The sequence below is a fragment of the Suricata suricatta genome, chromosome 14, assembly GCF_006229205.1.
Source record: "Suricata suricatta isolate VVHF042 chromosome 14, meerkat_22Aug2017_6uvM2_HiC, whole genome shotgun sequence".
Classification (NCBI taxonomy): domain Eukaryota; kingdom Metazoa; phylum Chordata; class Mammalia; order Carnivora; family Herpestidae; genus Suricata; species Suricata suricatta.
Genome location: NC_043713.1, coordinates 44103548 through 44127277, shown reverse-complemented (window position 1 = coordinate 44127277; position 23730 = coordinate 44103548). Strand labels below are relative to the sequence as shown.

Here is a 23730-nt window from a genome sequence, read left to right as displayed (position 1 = left end):
CAAACATATGGTATCTATCCTTCTCTGCCTGACTTATTTTGCTTAGCATGACATCCTCGAGGTCCATCCGCTTTGCTACAAATGGCCATATTTCATTCTTCCTCATTGTCATATAGTACTCCATTGTATATATATATATACCACATCCTCTTGATCCATTCATCAGTTGATGGACATTTAGGCTCTTTCCATGATTTGGCTATTGTAGAAAGTGCCGCTATGAACATTGGGGTACATGTGCTCCTATGCATCAGCACTTCTGTATCCCTTGGGTAAATCCCTAGCAGTGCTATTGCTGGGTCATAAGGGAGTTCTATGGATAGTTTTTTGAGGAACCTCCACACTGTTTTCCAGAGCGGCTGCACCAGTTTACATTCCCACCAACAGTGTAGGAGGTAATTTTGAAGGGCATCATTTTTCTTCCCTGCTTAACATGTATGTTGAAGGTCAAGCAAATGAGTATTCTTGAATAGTCCTCTTCACCCGAGAAAATCAAGTATAGACTGTAGACTAATGCACTATATAGAGGATAATCTACCACCATGAGGGACCTTAACGATGCGTGTGTAGTATAACTTGGCTAAACTCTAGGGAGGGTTGGTGGGTGGGTAGAAACCATGTGCCATCAGCTGAGTGATGATGACACTATTTGGTATTGAAGGGGTTGAAAGAGAAGTGAGAATGAAATTAAATGGTGTTTAAGATTTTAAGATAAGAGAGACTTTAGCATAGGTTTAAATTGCTGGTGAGAAAAAAGCCTGTAGAGAAACTCAAGGTTTGTTTGTTTTTATGTTTATTTTATTTATTTTTAACTTTTTATTATTGAATATTTTGCACACACAAAGATATAAAGGGAATAGCATAATGAACCTCTGTGTACCCATTATCCAGCTCCAACAGTTATCAACATTTTTATCAACCTGTTTTGTCTTTCCCCAACTTTTCCCTCTAGTAGTGCTACTTCTGGATCATAAGGTAGTTGTATTTTTAACTTTCTGAGCAACCTGCATACTGTTCTCCAGAGTAGCTTCACTAGTTTGCATTCCCACCAACTGCATAAGAAAGTTCCCCTTTCTTTGGGTCCTCACCAACATCTGTTGTTTCTTGTATTATTAATTGTAGCCATATTGACAGGTGTAAGGTGATATCTCATTATAGTTTTAATTTTATATTTTCCTGATGATGAGTGATATTGAGCATCTTTTCATGTATCTGTTGCCCATCTGTATGTCTTCTTTGGGAAAATGTCTATTCATGTCTTCTGCCCATTTTTTAATGGGATTATTTATTTTGGGAGTGTTGAGTTTTTTAAGTTCTTTATATATTTTGGATACCAATCCTTTATCATATATGTCATTTGCAATATCTTCTCCCATCTGAAGGTTGCCTTTCAGTTTTGTTAATTGTTTCCTTTGCTCTGCAGAAGCTTTTATCTTGATGAAGTCCCAATAGTTTGTTTTTTCCTTTTGTGTCCCATGCCTCAGAAAATGTATCTAGTAAGAAGTTGCTACAGCTGATGTCAAAGAGGTTACTGCCTATTTTCTCCTCTAGGATTTTGATGGTTACTTGTCTCACATTTAGGTCTTTAATCCATTTTGAGCTTATTTTCGTGTATGGTGTAAGAAAGTGGTCCAGTTTCATTCTTTTGCATGTTGCTGTCCAGTTTTCCCAGCACCATTTGTTGATGAGAATGTCTTTTTTCCATTAGATACTCTTTCCTGCTTTATGGAAGATATCGTATAGTTATGTGTCCATTTCTAGTTTTTCTATTCTGTTCCATTGATCTATGTCTCTGTTTTTGAGCCACTGGTATACCCCCTTGATCACTATAGCTTTGTAATATAACTTGAGGTTGAGAACTGTGATGCTTGCAGCCTTGCTTTTCTTTTTCAAGGTTGCTTTGGCTGCTCAAGGTCTTTTATGATTCCATACAAATTTTAGGATTGTTTGTTCTAGCTCTGTGAAAACTGCTGTTGGTATTTTGATAGGGATTGCATTAAATGTATAGATTGTTTTGGGTAGTATAGACATTTAAACAGTACTTCTTCCAATCCATAAACATGGAATGTTTTTCAATTTTATCCATTTTCTAACCAGATTGGCTTTTCTTTTTTTCTTAATTTTTTTAATGTTTATTTATTTTTGAGAGACAGAGAGGCAGAGCGTGAGCAGGGGAGGGGCAGAAAGAGAAAGAGACACAGAATCTGGAGCAGGCTCCAGGCTCCAAGCTTTCAGCACAGAGCCCAATGCGGGTTGGAACTCATGAACCGCGAGATCATGCCCTGAGCCAAAATCAGCCGCTTAACTGACTGAACCACCCAGGCACCCCGATTGACTTTTCTACTGTTGAGTTTTAACAGTTCTTTATATATTCTAAATCTAGCCCTTCATCGGACATAGGTTTTGAAAATATATTCTCCCTCTTTGGGGTGCTTGGGTGGCTCAGTTGGTTGAGCATCCAGCTTCAGCTCAGGTCATGAACTTGCGGTTGGTGGGTTCGAGCCCCGCGTCAGGCTCTGTGCTGACAGCTAGCTCAGAGTCTGGAGCCTGTCTTCGGATTCTGTGTCTCCCTCTCTCTTTCTGACCCTCCCCTGCTCATGCTGTCTCTCTCTCAAAAATAAATTTTAAAAACACATTGAAAATATTTTCTCCCTCTCTATAGCTTGTCTTTTTATCCTCTTCCCATGGACTTCCATAAAACAAAAGTTTATAATTTTGATGAGCCCCAATTTAACAGTTTTTCCTCTTATAGTTCTATTTTTTGGTGCCAAGTCTATTAAGAATCCTTTGCCTAGTTCCCAAAACTTTTCTCCTGTGTTTTTTCTTAAAAGTTTATAATTTTGCATTTTACACTTAAATCTATGATCTATTTTGAATTAATTTTTGAATATAGTATAAGGTATAGGTTGAAAATCATTTTTCAGTGGAGTATTTTAAAATAAACTTCATGTAAAAGGATATTTCATGAATTAGTAAATATTTAAGTATATATCTATAAAAATAGTTTCTTAAAACCATTATGACTCCTAATGAAATTGACAAAAACTCTTTAATATTTTGTAATCATCTACATTCTGATTTTTGTTATTGCTCACAAAATATCTTTTTGTAATTGTTTAGATCTGAATCTAATGTCCATGCATTGCTTACCCTTAGGGATCTGTTTATTCACGAATAGCATCTGTTCTTTTTTTCCCTGGCTTTGACTTCTTAAAGAGACTGGGTTAATTGTTCAGTAGAGCATATACCACTTTCTAGATTTGTCTGATTGCTTCCTTGCCCTCAGAGATTTTACTATTTGGAGTCACAAGTATAATGAATAAATAAATAATTGTAAATGTGTTGACTGAAAGAACAGAACAAGTTGTTATAAAGGATAATAGAGAAGGACTCCTTGAGGTGAAATTGAAATGGAGACTTGAAATAGGAAGAGAAGCATTCCAGGCAGAGGGATTATTATATGTGAAGATTCAGAGGGAAACAAAATTGTGCTTGAAAAAGTCTTGTAAAGGTAATGTGGCTGGAGCTTGGTAAATAACAATGACATACTGTTGTATAAGTAGGCAGGAGCTAGATTGTGTCCAGCTTTATAGGCAAGACTAAAGAGTTTGAAAAAATTGTCTAAGTCCAGTGAGGTACTGTGGAATCACCTGGAGAGTAATCTTGACCCTACTGATGTTTTCAGTGCTCCCTGGCAGCTTTGTGAAGTCTAGATGGGAGTGCAGGGTTGGGGTGGGAAGATGGAGAAGTGGAAAGCAAAGGTAGAAAGGGGGAAACCTATCAGGCTATGTAGTTGTGTGTGGTCCAGCCAAGAAATGATGGTCGCTTGTACTAGAATGGTGATGGAGAACTGGTTAGCTTTTTAGGTGAAATAGATAAAAACAAGGTAATTGATTTGAAATGGATAATGTGAGAGGAGGAACTATAAAGAATAACAACTGGGGTTTTGGCGTGAACAGTGGAATGGATGGTGACTCATTTTCTTAGATGACTCTGGCTGCTAGTTTGTGATACTTTTAGTCTTCACAAATAGTCTTCCTGCTTTTCTAGTGTTGTTTTTAAACTAGGTGTGGATGTTGACTTTATCAGATGTTTTGTAGCTTTTATCGTTTATGCTATTTAATTGTTTTAGTTAGGACTCTTTCAGTTGCAAGCATGAGAAACCCAACTCGAGGCACTTGGGTGGCTCAGTCTGTTGAGTGTCTGACTTTGGCTCACTCAGGTCATGATCTTACAGTTTGTGAGTTCCAGCCCTGGAGCCAGGAGCCTGCTTTGGAGTCTGTATCTTTCTCTCTCTCTCAAAATGAATAAACATTAAAAAAAATTTTTTTAAAGCCCAGCTCATTGATTTAAGCAAAAAATTAGGATGGATTTGAACAGCATGGGTCTACTTATACTCAAACTTTTTACAGTACTGTAAATGTATATCTCTTCCTTATGATTTTTTTAAATGTTTACTTATTTTTGAGAGAGAGAAAGGGAGTGTGAGCCAGGTAGCAGGGGAAAAAGGGGGCAGGGGACAGAGGATCTGAAGCGGGCTCTGCACTGACAGCAGCATGCCTGATGCGGGGCTTGAACTCACCAACTGTGAGATCATCACCTGAACTGAAGTCGAATGCTCAACCAGCTGAGCCACCTCAAGTCACCATTCTTAAGATTTTCTTAATGTTTTCTTTTCTCTAGCTTACTTTCTTGTCAGAAGAGAACATATGATACATAGTAACATGCAAAATATGGATTAATCAACTGTTTATATTATCAGTAAGGCTGCTTTTCAACAATTGGCTATTAGTGGTTAAGTTTTGGGGAATCAAAAGTTACACATGGATTTTCAACTGCATGAGGTAGTAGGGTTGGCACACCCAACCACTGCATTGTTCAAGGGTCAACTGTACCAAATCAAGTACCCAAAAGGAGTAGGGGTAAACCTTCCTTTTAGGGTCAATTACATGGCTACTAGAGTCTTTCCCTAGAACTGGTGTGTCTCTGTTTCTTCTGCCCATTCCTTTTCTCTTCCATCTCTGTGTCCATCTCTTCCTTGCTCTTTATATTACTTTTACCCTCAGACATGACCTCACTAAGAGTAGCTCCTGAATAGTCCTAGGCTCCAGGCTTCCAGCTATAAGTAAAGAAAGAATTACCCTGTCTTCCAAACACTTTCAGTAAAACTTTAAGGATTTACTCTCTGACTATGCTGGGTTGCATTATAGCTCCAGCTAAAGACTCTTTATTTTTCCAAGAAGTACTCTTATCAGAAGGGCAAAATTAACAGATCATCACTCTCCACTGTAATATTTATATTAAAAGATTCACGTTCATTGATACTCCTAAAATTCCTGGAATGAACCACAATTGTGTGTAGTATATTACTATTTTTCTATATATGTAGATTCTATTTGTGAATATCTTGCTTCAAATTTTTAACATCAGCTTTCATAAGTGAAAATCATTGGTACTTTTTTTTATTTAGAAAATTTTATATTTGCCATATTTTAATATTGTTATGTAGCTTTCCAAAAAAAAGAGTCAGGAATATTTCCATTTTGATCTGTGCCGTGGAATAATTTAAATAACACAGGAATTACCCATAGCAGTAGATTAGGAAAAATTCATCCATGAACTTTCTAGGCATGACACTTGTTTTTGAAATTATTCCATGTTTATTAGAGACTGTGTGTTCTATATTTTCTTGAGTCTGTATGGGCAGTTTTTAATTTTTCTAGTCTGTCATTCTTTTCACTCAGATTTTCACACTGATTAACTTACAGTTATAATTTTTAAATTCTTGCTTTTTCATACTTATTTTTTATGCTTTGTTCCCTTGGCTAGATTAACTGAGACATCTCTTAATTATTCCTTTAAAGACTATCTCTTGGTATTACTATTCAATTTTATTGTTTTCTCCTATTTTTCCATTAAGCTTAGCTTAAATATTTGTATTCCTTTTTTTACATCTTGAATAAATTCTTAATAATTTTTTTATGTCTTTATTTTATTTTGAGAGACAGAGACAGAGAGCAAGCAGGGGTAGGGCAGAGGGAGAGGGAGACACAGAATCTGAAGCAGGCTTCAGGCTCTGAGCTGTCAGCAGAGCCTGATGCAGGGGGTTGAACCCATGAATTGTGAATCATGACCTGAGCTGAAATCAGATGCTCAACCTACTGAGCCACTCAGGTGCCCCGAGATTAGGAATTTTCTTCTGAGAATAATTTTACTCAAATCCAAAAGACTTTGATATTAGGATTTTCATTATAAACATTTTCTAGATAGTCTGTGTTGGAAGTTTTCATTTCTTTAAGTCAAAATTATTTAGGTAAGAATTATAAAAATTATTGTATGAGCTGATCAATTTATTAAAATTTGGGGGAAATATTGAGATTTTCTTGAACCATAATATATGTTATTTGTTATAATGTTCCATGGCTTGATAAGAAGGCACATTCCCTGTAGGATATAAAGTTCAACATGAGTCTGTTAGACGAGGGTGAGATGTAGAGGGAGGGTTGTTGATTTTAGATAGCACGATTTGAGGAAGGCCTGTTAGATACATTGACAGACTGGAATGAAGTGAGGGAATAATAAGAGCAAAAGCCATGATAAATTGTCCTAAGTTTTATTTAATTGAAAGATATAATCTTAGGTCGAGTTCGGTATTTAACCTGTTCTATATTTCTACCTCAGTGATACTAATTCAGGCACACCTATTTGCATAGTTAGTATTAATATTGCACTTCATCACAAGGCAATCATAAACCCAAATACCTATTATTGAAATATTTAGGTTACCACTGTAATACAGAATTAAACTTCTCATAGATTACTCTTGAGCCCCTGAGGATATGGGCATGTTTCCAGAGAAAACCCAGTTTGCAAACTACAATCCTTACACATTATTCTTTTTTAAAAAAAATTTTTAACATTTATTTACTATTGAGAAACAGAGAGAGACAGAGCATGAGCAGGAGAGGGGCAGACAGAAGGAGAGACAGAGAATCTGAAGCAGGCTCCAGGCTCTGAGCCCGATGTGGGGCTTGAACCCACAAATTCTGAGATCATGACCTGAGCTAAAGTTGGACGCTTAACCAACTGAGCCACCCAGAAGCCCCATTTACACATTATTCTTTGGACTTTTTCCCACTTCACCCTCAAGGGCAGAGGTGGAGAGAGGAACAATGGGATTCTTGTTGTTGAATTCACATTAGAATTGAGATTTTGTTGATGAGTGAACTAGAGTGAAGGCATTTAGTCTTTCTCTTGGCTGCTCATGTCCCCCAACCATTATCCCTCCAAATTGTGAGATACATGGGAGAGCTTTCAGAATTTTATCTACTTAATTTTCTAAACTACTTCTACTACCACCACTACTAGTATTGCTTATTCTAGAAGGAATCTACATGGATTCCCAGCATTTTCTTTCATTTTCATTAAAATTGTTCTATATCTACTTAGCACTTCATCAAGTGTATTGCATGAGTTTAGGACACTCATATTGTTATAGCATTGGTGGTATATTCCTCCAGTTTCTACCTGGTTGTGTTCTTTACTTTGGGTCTGGAGAATGGACTTCCAGTAATCCTGTACCTGTGCAGCTGTTTTCTCAGAAGTCAACTTTTCTCATTTTTATTGAATGGTTAAGAGAAAGTCTTTTCCAGGACACCTGGGTGGCTCAGTCGGTTAAGCGTCCATCTTCAGGTCAGATCATGATCTCATGGTTTGTGGGTTTGAGCCTTTGAGCCCCACATCAGGATCTCTGTTATAAACATAGAGCCCTCTTCTGATTTTCTGTGTCCCTGGCTCTCTGCCACTCCCCTGCTTGTGTACTCTCTCTCAACAATAAAAATAAACATTAAAAAAAAAAGACTTTACCTACAAGTCATGTGGTAGAATAACTTCATTTTAACATTAAAACTAACAACTAATTATATTTTTTTAATCACTTGATAGGTTGGAATCCGAGGTACTGATATAGTTGTGCTTGGAGTAGAAAAGAAATCTGTTGCCAAGCTTCAAGAAGAAAGAACTATGAGGAAAATTTGCGCCCTTGATGACCACGTTTGCATGGCTTTTGCAGGTACTTGTGGACCCACATTAACGGTAGAGAATCTTAGTGTCATAGAGTAACATAGATGCCCCCCAGCAGTTGTCGTGCTGTATTTACACAGCATGCAGAGATAGGCCCCTTTGCTTAATCTGATGCAAACAGTGTTCCCTATCTTTTCTGGAAAATCACACCTCTATAAACATGGATTTCTAATAGTTAGCTTTGATAAAACATAAATGTTAAACAGTACACACTGTAGTACATTAATTATGACTTTAGGTAACTGTTCCCTTTTTAAACTTTTTATTTTTAAATTATAGATACTCAGGAAGTCATAAAAAAAAAAACAGGGAAGTTTCCTTTACTGAATTTCCCCCAATAGTAACAGCTTCAAAAACCAGTAAATTGAAATTGTTACAAGCTACTGAGTTTATATAAACAGTTTTCTTGCACTCATTTACGTGTGTGTGTATGTAGTTTTATTAGACTTAGCACATGTGTAAGTTCATGTAAGCATCACCACAATCAAGATACCCAACTCTTCACCAACACAAGACCTCCTCATGCTAGTCCTCCTTGTCTCTAACCTCTGGCAACACGAATCCTCTCTCTTCTCCATCTCTCTAATTTTGTCATTTTGAGAATATTATATGAATAGAATGCTGTGATATATAATCATTTCATCTTGGCTTTTCTTGCTTAGCATAATTCCCTTACAGTTCATCCAAGTTGCTGCATATATATGTGATAGTCACTTGTTTTTAACTGCTGAATAGTGTTCCATGATAACGGACATACCACACTTTGGTAACAGCTTACTGGTTGAAGAACACTTGGATTATTTTTAGCTTTACAGAGAAAGCTGGTGAACATTTGTGTGCCAGGTTTTTGTGTGAACCTAGGTTTTACTCTTTTGCAATAAATGTTCAAGAGCACAATTGCTGTGTCATATGGTAATACATGCTGAGTTTTATAAAAAACTGACAAATTGTTTTTCAGAGTGGCTGAACTATTTTACATTCCTACTAGCAGTATATGAATGATTCATTTTCTCTGCATCCTCAGCAGCCTTTGGTGTTGTTACTTCTTTAAATTTTAGACATTTTTATAAGTGTATAGTGATATATCATTGTGGGTTTAATTTGCATTTGACTGATGGCTAATGATGTTGAACATAATTTTCCTGTGCTTATTTGCCTCCCCATAGCAAACAAGGTGTGTTTCTTGTCACATGTGCTTGCGCACATACCCATTTTCTTTCTTGTTTTCTTTCCTTTTTTTGTTTGAAATAAGACTTTAATGTGCACAGGGCGCCTGGGTGGCTCAGTCGGTTAAGCCTCCGACTTCGGCTCAGGTCAGATCTCACGTTCGTGGGTTCAAGCCCCGCATCAGGCTCTGTGCTGACAGCTAGCTCAGAGCCTGGAGCCTGCTTCCGGTTCTGTGTCTCCTTCTCTCTGTGCCCCTCCCCGCCTCATGCTCTGTGTCTCTCTGTATCAAAAATAAATAAAATATTTTTTAGAAAAAGACTTTAGTGTGTACAAAGAAAGTTCACATTAGTGACAGAGAGGAAGGAGGGTGAGGAGGTTCCAGGAAGCCCAGGGAACCTGGAGTACAGAGACAAAAGCCATGGGGCAGAGGAGATGGCTGGGAGGGAGGGAGAGTAGCAGGGTGGGCCAGGCAGGGAGAGGCTGCATCCGTTGCCTGGTGGGGGTCAGGGGCAGTGTGGAGGCAGCTCTTGCTTCATCGCAGTGATCCTCCTCTGGTCTCTGTTCTTGGCTTCCTGCTGTTCTTTGAGCCCTGTTTGCTTCCTGCCAGAGCCTAGAGCCTGGGTCCAGCCCTGTCCTGCTTCTTTAGTCTTTACAGGGGCTGCAGTACCAGGCCTGCAGCCAGTGGTGGGCCAGCAGTGCCTTCCAGTGGGTGTAGGTCTGGGCAGCCAGGTCCTTGAGTCTGGTCGGGTGCATGGCCTGGGGGCCCTCCCGGATATGGGTGCTGATGTGGCTGTCCAACTGCATGTGCGGCTGGTGCAGCTGGTGTGGAGTAAAGTCCTGGCAGCTGACCACTACGCCAGCCAGTGTCAGGAGGCTAGGGCATGGGGAGCAGACCTTATGGTCTGGTTCAGCACTGGACTTTTGCTGTCACTCTTGGCACAGTGGCAAGGTCTCAGAGCCCAAGTACTGCCAGACAGCTGGCCTATTCTTGCCAGAGAGGGAGTGTCTCTGGCTGGTCCAGCATCTGGGCAACAACCACAAGGCTGAGCTGCCTTTGAAGCTGCCTTCTCTGGGAGGTCAGAAAGGACCTCGCAAGCACCCACAGGTGGTGGCAGTAATCAGACACCTTGCCCAGGGTGCTGCACGACTACTGGAGCTTCCCTGGCCACCTGTGGGTGTCTTCGAACAGCAGGAGCAGAGACTGCTGGAAGCTGTGCTTGGACAGCCCACATCCAGGCTGACTCAGCACAGTGGCTCCGTCAGGCCCCAGAGGTCCCCGGCTGGGCCGGGGCACACAGTGTTAGGAACTTCTGGATGTAGCTCAGCCTAATGTCCAAGGCAGTCTCTGGGCGGAGTGTCCTGCTGCTCGCTTGAGCTCAGGCTACTGCCACTTTTTTTTTAATGATTTTTTTTAAGTTTATTATTTTATTTTGAGAGAGAGAGAGAGAGCAGGCAGAGAGACAGAATGAGAGAGAGACTCTCAAATAGGGTCCACACTGTCAGCACAGCTCCCAATTCGGCGCTTGATCTCACAGTTGATGAGATCATGACCTGAGCCAAGATCAAGAGTCAGATGTTTAGCTGACTGAGCCACCCAGGTGCTCCATGGCCACTTTTCAGTATTAAGCACTCTCCCACTGTGCCAACAGGGCCCCTGGAGGCCAGATCAGGGCTGCAGGCTCCCAGGATGTGAAATGCCTCCATGACCCCTTGTAGCAAGGGGGCACCACCAGTGCTTGTCTCCATCAGACTGATGGAAGAATCCATCCATGCTGAGATCCTAAAGGAGGCCAAAGACTCCTGAAGAAGTTTCTGGGGACTACATCAACAGCTGGAAGAGCCACTGGAGCAGGAGCCCCAGCTAGTCAGGAGTGTGCAGGGAGAGGCTGCACAGGAAGGAGACCTGCTGGGCCAGTGTGCAGCTGAGGAACAGCCCTTCCAGGTGGCTCTGTGGCTTCAGGTGTAAACGATCCAGGATACAACACAGGGGGTGACATCTGTGTAGAAACACAATCTGTCCGGGACGTACTGGTGGGACGACCTGCAGTGACATAAAGAACCTCTCTACCAGCATCCTGTGCTCAGGTGTGGCAGGCACTTCATCTTCATCCAGATCCAAGGAGTCAAGGTCGGGACAGTTGTATAGAACCAGCTCCTCTTGCCCCTGCTCTAGGGCCTGTTCCTCCTGCTCCTGCCCTAAGTGATATAAGCTATTGACGTAGCTCCCGTAGGTCTGTCAGGCCCTAGAGGTGAACTAGAGCAAGGTGTGGGCATCCACCATTGGAGCTAGAGTCTTTGGGCTTGGGACTGCCATGTTCAAGAATAGCTCCTCCAGTGAGGCCAGGCTTCCCTGGAGGTCTGAGTTCTGGAGTCTTGCTCTAACTCCTCAGGCAGTCAGTGGGCCCATGTCCTCAAGCCCTGAGGCCTTGCCATGGCCATGCACCTTTGGGCCAGGGTGCCTCCAGCCAGCCTGCAGTACCCTCAGGTTCAGGAACACACAGGCAGTGGGTTTCAGTCATTGGGGAACATATCCCCAGCTGCCTGCACCTTGGGCTTCTTTGGCAGTTTGGGAGTTGGAGCTGAGATGGGACTGCAGCAACACCGGGTAAGTTAGAAGAGTCTCTAGTACCGAGGGGGTCGAAGCCGCCGCCCTTCAGGTTGGGGAAACAAGATGGACATCACAGCAGCCATCTGGACCCCTTCTCTCTGAGGAAGAGCTAGTGGTGTCTTCTGAGGCCTGGCCATTTGCAAACAGCTGGACATTCTGTCCTCTAGGGCCACCAGGGCCTCCCCATGCTCCCAGTGTTGCATGGGCAGGTCGAACCTGGGCAGGCAACAGCTGTGTAGCACTTAGGCACGTGCAGAGAGCCCCACGCAGCCATTTTCTAATGATACTTTTTCAAACCAGGATTTTATATTGAAATTTTAAAACTTTATTGAGCAAAAAAATAGCCTTTATCTTTCAGTCTTAAGAAATGTAATCATCTTAGGGTACCTAGGTAGCTCAGTTGGTTAAGCATCTAGCTCTTGATTTAGGCTCAGGTCATGATCTTGAGGTTCATGAGATCAAGCTTCTCGTGGCAGAACCCACTTGGGATTCTCTCTCTCCCTCTGTCTTCCTACCCCTTCCTCACATGCATGATCACTCTCTCTCTCTCTCTCTCTCTCTCTCTAAAAATAAATAAAATTTTTAAAAAAGAATAGCAAACGCCTTTAAAAACAGTCATCTTGCCACAAAACAAGTTTTGATAAATTCTGAAAAGAGTGAAATCATACAAAGTATCATTTCTAATCAAAACAAAACAGCAGAAGAAAAGCTGAAAAAATAAACACAAGTGTGGGAATTAAACAATACAGTTGACCCTTAAATGATATATGTCTGCTTATATTTGGGTTTTTTACAGAGATTGTTTGTAATATAATACATAGAGTACTGTAAATGTATTTTCCCTATGATTTTCTTTTTTTTTTCTTAATGATTTTCTTAACCTTTCCTTTTCCCCAGCTTACTGTGTTATAAGAATACAGTGTATAATACATATAGCCTACAAAATGTATGTTAATTGACTATGTTATCAATAAAGTTTTCTGGAAATAGTAGGCTCTTAGTAGTTAAGTTTTTTGAGGAGTCAAAAGTTCTGTGCAGAGATCACGTGAGGGGACAGTTGGTACTCCAATGATCACATTGTTCAAGAGTTAACTATACTCCCACTGGCCAAAGAAGAAATCGCAAGAGAAATTAGAAAGTTTCTTGACACAAATGAAAATGAAAGTAAGTGTTAAGAGGAAAATGTGTGGCTGTAACTGCTTACTTTAAACAAACAAACAAAAAAAAGATTTCAATTCAGTAGCCTATTCTTACTAGGAAAAGAACTAAACCTAAGGCTACCACCAGGAAGGAGATAATAAAAGAATAGAAAGAAAATAAAAGATTATAAGAGAAAAAGATGTATAAAACAGAGACTAGGAAAACAAGAGAGAAAAATCAATAAACCCAATACTTGGTTCTTTTAAAAGATCAACACTATTGACAAACCATCTAGGTAGACTAAGAATAAAAGAAGACAACTAAAAATAGAAATGAAAAAGGGAACATTACTAATAGTTTTACAGATATAGAGGATTATCAGAGAGTACTATGAATAATCATATACCAACAAATGAGATAATCTAGAAGAAATTGACACATTCCTGAAATAAATTATCTGAAGTTACTCAAGATGAAATAGAAAATCTCAACAGATATATGAGTCAATCAATGATAACAAACCTTGCAATTAGAAAAAAATGACCAGATGGTTTCCCCAGTGAGTTCTATCAAACATTAAAAAAGAATTAATACCAGTCACTCTCAAACTCCTCCAAAAAATTGAAGAAAGAAAGAATACTTCCAAACTCATTCTATGAGGCCAGCATTACCATGATACCAAAACCAGACAAATATACGAACAGAAAACTATAGACCATTATGTATGTCTTATAAATATTGATGTAAAAATCCTCACCAAACAACTAGCAAACCAAATTCACACAAATTAAAAGACTTATATGCCATAACCAAGTGGGATTTATTCCTGGAATGCCAGGATAGTTCAATCAGTGTAATATACCACAATCAGTGTAATATACCACAGTAACAAAATGAAGGGGAAAACTTCATGATCATCTCAACTGATTCAGAAAAAGCACTCCACAAAATTCATTACCCATTCATGATGAAAACACTCAACGAACTAGGAACAGAAGGAAAAGACCTCAACATAATAAGGGCCATTTACGAAAAGCTCACAGCAAATATCCTATCCAGTTACGAAAGACTGAAAGCTTTTCCTCTATGATCAGGAATAAGTCAAGGATGCTTTGCCACTTCTATTTAACATAATAATGAAAGTTCTAGGGTGAGCAATTAGGCAAGGAAAAAAAAGGCATCCAAATTGGGAAGGAAGAAATACAATTACCTTTGTTTATGGATGACATGATCTTGTATATAGAAAACCCTAAGAATTAAAAAAAATACAACACTGTCAGAGGTAATAATTAAATTGAAAAAAGTTGCAGGAAACAATGTCAACGCACACAAAACTTAGTTGCATATCTATATACTGACCGTGCACAATCTGAAAAGGAAATTCAGAGAAATAATTGTATTTACAGTAGTATCAAAATTAATAAAATACTTAGAAATAAATTTAACCAAGGAAGCAAAAGACTTGTACACTGCAGACTATAAAATATTGCTGAAAGAAATTTAAGAAGACACAAATAAATGGAAAGACATCACCTGATCATGGATTAGAAGATTAATACTATTAAGGTATCAGTACTACCCAAAGCAATGATTTGGTATATTCCTATCAAATTTCCAATGATTTTTTTTTCAGAAGCAGAAAAAACTAAAGTTTATATGGAATCTTAAAACAGTCTTGAAAAATTACAAATCTGGACAACTCATTCTTCCTGATTTCAAAACTTGCTACAAGCTGTAGTAATCAAAACACTTCAGTACTAACATCAAGTTGGACATATAGGGGCTCCTGGATGACTCCACACTTTAAGCATCTGACTCTTGATTTCAGCTCAGGTCATAATTGCAAGGTTCAAGCAAGCCCTGTGAGTGAGCTCTCTCTCTCTCTCTCTCTCTCTCTCTCTCTCTCTCTCTCTCGATCTCTCGATCTCTCTCTCTCGGTCTCTCTCTCTCTGTCTCTCTCTCTCCCTCTCCCTCCCACCACCCCAAAAATAAATAAAGCTTAAAAAATGGACATATAGACCAATAGAATATAATGAAGAACCCAGAAATAATCCTTGTATACATGGCCAAATGATTTTTGTTTGAGAGGATTGCCAAGACCATTTAATGGGGGAAAGACAGTCTTTTCAACAAATGGTGCTAGGAAAACTGAATATCTACATGTAAAAGAATAAAGTAGAACCTAACCTAACATTATATACAAAAATTAACTCAAAATGAATTAACCAAGCATAAAACCTAAAGCTTTAAAACTCAGAAGAATACATAGAAAAGTTTTGTGAGATTGGATTTGAAGTGATTTTTTTGGATTAAAAAATATAAATTGGACTACCTCAAAATTGAAACTTATAATGCATCAAAGGACAAAGTCAACAGAGTAAAAAGGCAGTCTATGAAACAGGAGAAATATTTGCAAAATTGCGTATCTGATAAAGGATCGGTAATCAGAATATATAAAGAATGCTTAGAACACAACAAAGAAGCAGACACCCCAATTCAAAAATAAGCAAAGAACTTAAAAGAATGTGTCCAAAGAAGACATACGAATGGCCAATAAACACATGAAAAAAATGCTCAGCATCACTATTAGAGAAAATGCAAATCAAAAGCACAATGAATCACCACTTCACATCCATTAGGATGCCTATTATAAAAATAATAATAGCAAAGATTAACAAGAATGTGGAGAAATCCCGTGTACACTGTTGGTGAGGATGTAAAATGGTGGAGTCACTATTGAAAACAATATGACGGTTTCATAAAAAAGTAAACATTGAATTACCATGTCATCCAGCCATTCCATTTCTTGGTATATATCTCCAAGAACTGAGAGCAGGGACTCAAACAGATATCTGTGGACCCACATTTATAGCAATATTAATCATAGTAGCCAAAAGATGGAAACAACCCAGGTGTCCATCTGTGGGTGAATGGGTAAACATAATGTGCTGTATACATACAGTGAAATATGATTGAGCCCTAAAAAAGAGGGAAATCCTGAAACATGCTATAACATGAAGGAATCTTGAAGACCACATGGTAAGTGAAATAAGCAGTCATAATAGGACAATTACTATGTGGTTCCACTCTTAGGAGATTACTAGTCTAGGCAAATTCATAGACACAGAGAGTAGAATGGTGGTTGCCAGAGTCTGTGGAGGAGGGGAAATGGGAGGTTATTTCATGGGCTTAGAGTTTTGGTTTGAGAAGATAAAAATTCCTGGAGATTGGTGGTGGTGATTTCCCAACACTGTAAATATTCTTTACCTCCACTGAACTGTAAACTTAGAAATAGTTAAAATGATAATTTTTATGATATATATTTTACTACAATAAAAAATTTCTTAAAAAGAAATCATCTTAGTATCGAAGATACAGAATGCTTTAATTTCTGGTATGCATAATTTTCTGATTGTAATATAAAATTAATTTTAATATGAATTTGACTTTTTGCAGAGTGAAATAGCATTTAGTAATATTCTTCCCTACATGTTAATTGATCTTTATAGTTTGAAAATACCTAAATGTCTGTTATTAGGAAGTAGTATAATTAGCCATGGCCTATCCAAGCAGTTGCTTAAAAGTAGACTCTGGAACCATACCACCTGGATTCTTAGCCAAACTCCACTCCCACTACATCTATAACTGTGGACAAGGTATGTCACTATTGCTTCTTGCCTAAGTTTAGTCTTCTTTTAACAGGTTAAGGATAGTGTGTACCTTATTGATTTGTAATAAGAATTAAATGAATACATAAAAAACATTTAGACCAAGTCTGGCATATAGTCTTACTATTACACTACAATTATTATACTACCATTGTTATCATTGCAAGACATGCAAAAGTATCCACAATATATACTAGAGATAGTGGGTTTCTGAATAATACATATAATTTGTATGGTAGCTTTTATTCCTGCTATTGGAATACGTTGCATTGAGTACATATCAGGAAAAAAAAAGTTCTATCTTGAAATAGACACATCCTTTTGTCAATGTTGTTGTTATATTGTACTTTTAATGTTTAGAAAAACAGCCCTTAGAAAAAAAAATCAAAGACTTTGAAAAAATAACTCATGCACCATATAGAATTGCATTTAACAGTAGAAATTTTACATTGTGATAGTATCTTTAAGATAAAATTGTGGTGGAAATTTGAAAACACAAGACACAGGACTTATTTCTTCTATAGATTGCTTATTTATAGAGACAGTAATATTGCAGTTTTCTTTTTTTTAAGTGTTTATTTAAATTCCAATTAGTAGGAGCACCTGAGTAGCTCAGTCGGTTGAGTGTCCGAGTGACTGACTCTTGATTTCAGCTCAGGTCATGACCTCAGGGTTGTGGGATTAAGCCTGGCATTGGGCTCCTCACTGAGCATGGAGCCTGCTTAAGATTCTCTCCTTCTGCCCCTCTCCTCCACTCATACACACACTCTCTCTAAAATAAAAGATAAAAATAAAAACTTCTAGTTAGTTAACATACAGTGTAATATTAGTTTCAGGTGTACAGTACAGTGCTTCAGCACTCCTAACAACACCCAGTGCTCATCACAAGTGCACTCCTTAATTCGCATCACCTATTTAACCTATATTCCACCCACCTCTCCCTCCCCTCTTGTAAGCATCACTTTTATCCCTATAATTAAGAGTCTGGTTCTTGGTTTGCTCTTTTTTTCTCCCTTTGTTCATTTGTTTCATTTCTTAAATTCCACATATAAGTGAAATCATATGGTATTTGTCTTTCTCTGGCTGATTTATTTCACTTAGCATAATTTCTAGCTCTATAAATGTTGTTGAAAATGGCAAGATTGTGTTCATTTTATGGCTGAGATATTCTATTGTATATATACATGCCACATCTTTTAAAAAATTTCTTAATATTTCTCTTTGAAAGAGAGAGTGTGTGAGTGGGAAACAGGGAGCGAGAGAGACCTAGAATCCAATAGGCTTGAGGCTCTAAGCTGTCAGCACAGAGCCTGACGCAGGACTCAAACTCATGAACCATGAGATCATGACCTGACCCAAAGTCAGATGCTTAACTGACTAAGCCACCTATATCCCCCCCTCCCCCACATCATCTTTATACATTCTTCAATCAGTGGACACTTGGGCTGTTTCCATAATTTGGCTATTGTAGATAATGCTGCTATGAACATTGGGGTGCATGTATTCTTTTGAATTAGTATTTTTGTATTCTTTGGATAAATAGTGTGATTGCTGGATTGTAGAGTAGTGGTATTTTTAACTTTTGGGGGAACTGCCATACTGTTTTCCAGAGTGGCTGCCCTAGTTTGCATTCCCACCAACAGTACAAGAGAGTTCCTTTTTCTCTACATCCTCGCCAACACCTATTATTTCTTCTGTTGTTGATTTTAGCCATTCTGGCAGTGAAGTGATACCTCATTATATTTTTGACTTGTATTTCCCTGATGATGAGTGATGTTGAGCATCTTTTCATGTGTCTATTTGTCATCTGTATGTCATCTTTGAAAAAATTTCTGTTTATGTCTTCTGCCCATTTTTAAATTGAATTGTTTGTTTCAAGGATGTTGTTTTAGAAGTTCTTTACCTATTTTAGATATGTAAAGAACCCTTTATCAGATATGTCATATCTCTTCCCACTCCATAGGGAGAACAAATAATGTTAAAATGTCGATTCTGCAATCTACACATGTAATGCAATCCCTATCAAAATACCAACAGCATTTTTCACAGAAGCTAGAACAAACAATTCTAAAATTTGTATGGAGCCACAAAAGACCCCAAACAACGAAAGCAGCTTTGAAAAATAAAATGCCAGAAACATCACAGTTCTGAACTTTGTTATAATACAAAGCTGTAGTGATCAAAACAGTATGGTACTGGCACAAAAACAGACACACAGATCAATAGAACAGAATAGAAAACCCAGAAATGAACCCACAAGTATATGTTCAATCTTTGACAAAGCAGGAAAGAATATCTAATGGAAAAGACAGTCTCTTCAACAAATGATGTTGGGAAAACTGGACAATGACACGCAAGAGACTGAAACTGGACCACTTTCTTATGCCAAACACAAAATTAAATTCAAAAGGTATTAAAGACATAACTGTGAGACATGAAATCATAACTGCTAGAAGAGAGCATACTAATTTCTTTGACATCAGCCTTAGCAACTTCTTTTTAGATAAATCTCCTGAGGCAAGGGAAACAAAAACAAAAATAAACTATTGGGACTTTATCAAAATAAAAAGCTTCTGCACAGTTAAAGAAACAATCAGCAAACTAAAAGGTAACCCATACAATGTAAAATTGCAATTTTCAATTGTATCTTTAAATAAAACGTGTTCTCTTTTTCCTAGCCATTTAGTATTGATTACTGTAACTGCTATTTCTTATGTTAAGAGAAACAACTATTACTCATATGGTTTGGCATATTTATTACCAATTTTTTTCTTGTGTCAGTTATGTCACTGCTTCCTAAGTATACTTCTGTGTTTCTGTGGTTTGGGATCATATTTACATTGTAAAAGGGAAGTAACTTAGAAATCGCTCTCATCACATTTTATAATTGAACAAAGCTTTTAATCCATAGAATAGGCAAAGTCAATCTCTTCCCATTTCTTTCTCTTATATAACATATAAGAGTGGAACATGAGTTTGTGACTGCAAAAGACTGATGGTTATGTGAGAAATGATGGTTTCAGAGATTTTGTGAATGTATTTTCTGGGGCAGCATGGCATTAAGAGAGTGAGGAAAGAAACGGCCATGTAAAGGTCAAATGCCAAAAGTCTTTTATAGAAATGTTTGCAGGGAAGGCGGTTAAGATGGTGGAGAAGCATTGAGACCCTGAGCTTGTCTCATCCCTGAAACACAGCTAGATCAATTCCAAACCATTTTTAATACCTAGGAAATTGTTCCGAGGATTAACACAACAATCTGCATAACTTTAGCCACAGAACTTAGCAGATATGTGGTGCAGAGAGGTGAAGTGGGGGAGGGAAAAGCCTCAGCGGGTGGGGAGCTGTTTTTGTGGCGAGAGGACAGAGAAAGAGAAAGGGGGCAAGTGCAGCACATTGGGATCCTTCAGAAAAGTACCCTCCCAAAAGTAGCTGGAGAGAAAGAGAGTGAAAACACTCTCAGGGGACTGAACAAGAAATTTGTTCCCCAAAACCATTTACAGGAGGAAAGGAGAGAGCTCCAATATCACGAGGATTCTATAAACAGTGGAGAAGAGTCTTAAGCTTCTGAGGTGAGTACCTGGTGGTGCTCTGGTGAAGAAGCAGGGCAAATCCCCAGGAACAAGCAGCATGGCCTGAAGCATCCATGTGCCACACGGGGAGAAGCAGTTCCCCTGCTTAGAGTGCATTTGATAGGGGCCATAGGGCCTTCCCACAGGCAGAGGTCCCAGCAGACCTCAGAGAGCAGCCACATTTGCTGATATTGGGACAAAGATGGCCAGAGTGCAGTAAAGCCTGGCACCAGCTGTGTGATGTGATTTGCCATAAATTCTGAACCTTTGCTGCTGCATGATTGTACACGTGTTTTCTGGGGCAAGCCAGCACCTGGCCACTGCTCTGTGAGACTCTCCCCCCGGGAGTTAGTGCAGCTCCAGGCTGCAGGAGTTGCTGAAATGTGGCATTTTGAAACCCAGCCCCATCTGAGATAAAACTCTGGAGGGAGGTGCCACGTGACAGGTAGACACGGACAGGGTAAAGGCAGGGAATGGATAGAGGCCTGAAACAAAGGAGGGGTGCTTGATCATGGGGTGGTGAGAGACTGAAGTTCCAGTGCCAGAGACTAGAGAGCTGGGTGAAGCCATTTCCACCTCTCCCACGCACAGGTATGCACATAGCACATGCGCACAACACTGATCCACCCCAGTAAGCCATGCAGCACCACCTAGTGGAGCATGGAACCTTTACACCAAGCTTTGCCCAACTGCGCTCTCCAAGCAAATCCCATAGAAGACCAGTACAAATCACTTCACCTGCTTAGTATATAGACTATAGAGGCTTCATAGTTTCAGTCCTAGGGGAAACTGGATGTAACTTCATTCAGGATTCATTCTGTTTCTGGTTCAATTATCTGTTCATTTTCTTTGCTTCTGTTTTTGTTTAAATATTAGTTTACTTTTTTCTTTTCTCTTTTTTCTTCCTCATTCTTGAATACTGAAAGAGAAACATTCTTATCATATATGTTATTTAACTTTTAAATGTTTCTTACCGTTTTTCTTTTCCTTTTATCTCTATTCTATCAAGCTTCTTTCAATAAGCAGACCAAAACACACCTAGGATGTTTTGGGGTTTTTTTTTAATTTTTTAATTTTAATTTTTTATTAATTTTTTTCTTCCTCCAAAATGAATGGCAAAATGGAGGAATTCACCGGAAAGAAAGAATAGGAAGAAATGACAGCCAGGGGCTTAATCAACACAGATATAAGCAAGATGTCTGAACTAGAATTTAGAGCCACAAGAATAAGAATACTAGCTGGGGTTGAAAAAAATGTAGATTCCCTTTCTGTGGAGATAAAACAAATAAAATCTAGTCAAGATGAAATTAAAAATGCTATAACTGAGATGCAGTCTCAAATGGATGCAACAATGGCAAGGAGGGACAAAGCACAGCAATGAATCAGCATTTTAGAAATCAAATGATGGAGAATAATAAAGCAGAAAAAAGGAGGGGGAAACAAAGGTAAAACATCATGATACAAGACTTAGAGAACTCAGTGACTTATTCAAAAGGAATAGCATCGAGTCATAGGTGTCCTAGAAGATGGAGAGAGGAAAAGGGGGCAGAATCTGGCTATGTGAGCAAATTATAGCAGAAAACTTTCCTAATCTGGGAAGGACGGAGACATCAAAATCCATGAAGTTCAGAGAACTCCCACTAGATTCAACCAAAACCAACCATCACTAAGGCATATCATAGTCAAATTCAAAAATACACAGACAAGGAAAGAATTATGAACGCAGCAAGAGAAAATAAATCTTTAACCTATAAGGTAAGATAGATCAGGTTCACAGTAGATCTATCCACAGAAACTTGGCAGGCCAGAAAGGAGTGGCAGAATATATTCAATGTGCTGAATCAGAAAACTATGCAGCCAAGAATTCTTGATCCAGCAAGACTGTCATTCAAAATAGAAGAAGAGATAAAGAGTTTCCCATAAACAAAAACTAAAGGAGTTCATGACCACTAAACCAGCTCTGCAAGAAATTTTAAGGAGGACAGGGGTCTTTGGAGGAAAGACAAAACAAGACAAAAAAGACCAAAAGCAACAAAGACTAGGAAGGATCAGAGAACATAACCAGAAACTCCCAACACTACAGGCAACACAATGGCATTAAATTCATATCTTTCAGTACTCACTCTAATTTCAATGGACCAAACACTCCAATCAGAAGACATAGGGTATCAGAATGGATAAGAGAACAAGACCCATCTGTATTCTTATAAGATACTCATTTTAGACCCAAAGACATTGGCAGCAGATTGAAAGTAAGGGGATGGAAAACCATCTATCATACTAATAGTCATCAAATGGAAGCTGGGGTAGCCACACTTATATCAGACAAACTAGATTTTAAATAAAGACTGTAACAAGAGATGAAGAAGGATATTATATCATAATTAAGGGGTCTGTCCACCAAGATCTAACAGTTGTAACCATTTATGCTCCAAACATGAGAGCACTCAAATATATAAATCAACTAGTCACAAACATAAAGAAACTCATTGATAACAGTACCAAAATAGTAGGGGACTTCAACACCCCACTTTCAGCAAGGGACAGATGATCCCAGCAGAAAACAAACAAGGAAACAATGGCTTGAATGACACACTGAATTGGATGGACTTAACAGATGTTCAGAACATTTTATCCTAAAGCAGCAGAATACACATTATTCTCGAGTGCACATGGAACATTCTCCAGACTAGATCACATACCGGGTCACAAATCAGCCCTGAACAAGTACAAAAAGATTGAGATCATACCTTACATTCTTTCAACAATAGTGCTATGAAACTCAAAATCAACTTCAAGGAAACATTTAGAAAGACCATGAGTACCTGGAGATTAAAGAACACCCTAGTAAAGAATGAATGGGTTAACCAAGAAATTAAGGAGGAAATTTAAAAAGTACATGGAAGCCAATGAAAATGAAAACATGACAGCCCAAAACCTCTCATCTGCAGCAAGGACGGTTATAGATGGAAGTACATAGCAATCCAGGCCTTCCTAAAGAAAGAAGGTCTCAAATACACAACCTAACCTTAAACCTAAAAGAGCTGGAAAATATAGCAAGTAAAGCCCAAACCCAGAAGAAAAAGGGAAGTAATAAAGATTAGAAGAGAAATCAATGATATAAAAAAAAAAAACTCAACAGTAAAACAGATCAATGAAACCAGGGGCTAGTTCTTTGAAAGAATTAACAAAATTGATAAACCCATAGCTAAAGGAAAAAGGAAAGGACCCAAATAAATAAAATCACAAATGAAAGAGGAGAGATCACAACCAACGCTGCAGAAATGTAAACACTAATAAGAATATTATGAGCGGGGCGCCTGGGTGGCTCAGTCGGTTAAGCCTCCGGCTTCGGCTCAGGTCAGATCTCACGTTCGTGGGTTCGAGCCCCGCGTCAGGCTCTGTGCTGACTGCTAGCTCAGGGCCTGGAGCCTGCTTCCGGTTCTGTGTCTCCTTCTCTCTCTGCCCCTCCCCCTCTCATGCTCTGTCTCTCTCT

At 38.8% G+C, this 23730-nt stretch overlaps 1 protein-coding gene and 1 pseudogene across 3 annotated transcripts in view; one reads left to right on the top strand and one right to left on the bottom strand.

Moving 5' to 3' along the window:
* Positions 1-23730, top strand: part of PSMA8 (proteasome subunit alpha 8) — a 46136-nt gene that overhangs the window by 6324 nt on the left and 16082 nt on the right. For 2 of the 3 annotated variants that reach the window (XM_029921534.1, XM_029921536.1), the window contains exon 3: positions 7945-8071. In XM_029921534.1, coding sequence (XP_029777394.1) covers positions 7945-8071 — 127 coding nt within the window. The remainder of the gene's footprint in view (positions 1-7944; positions 8072-23730) is intronic. The other variant, XM_029921535.1, reaches the window with a different exon arrangement.
* On the bottom strand, positions 9892-12060 carry LOC115278292 (annotated as a pseudogene).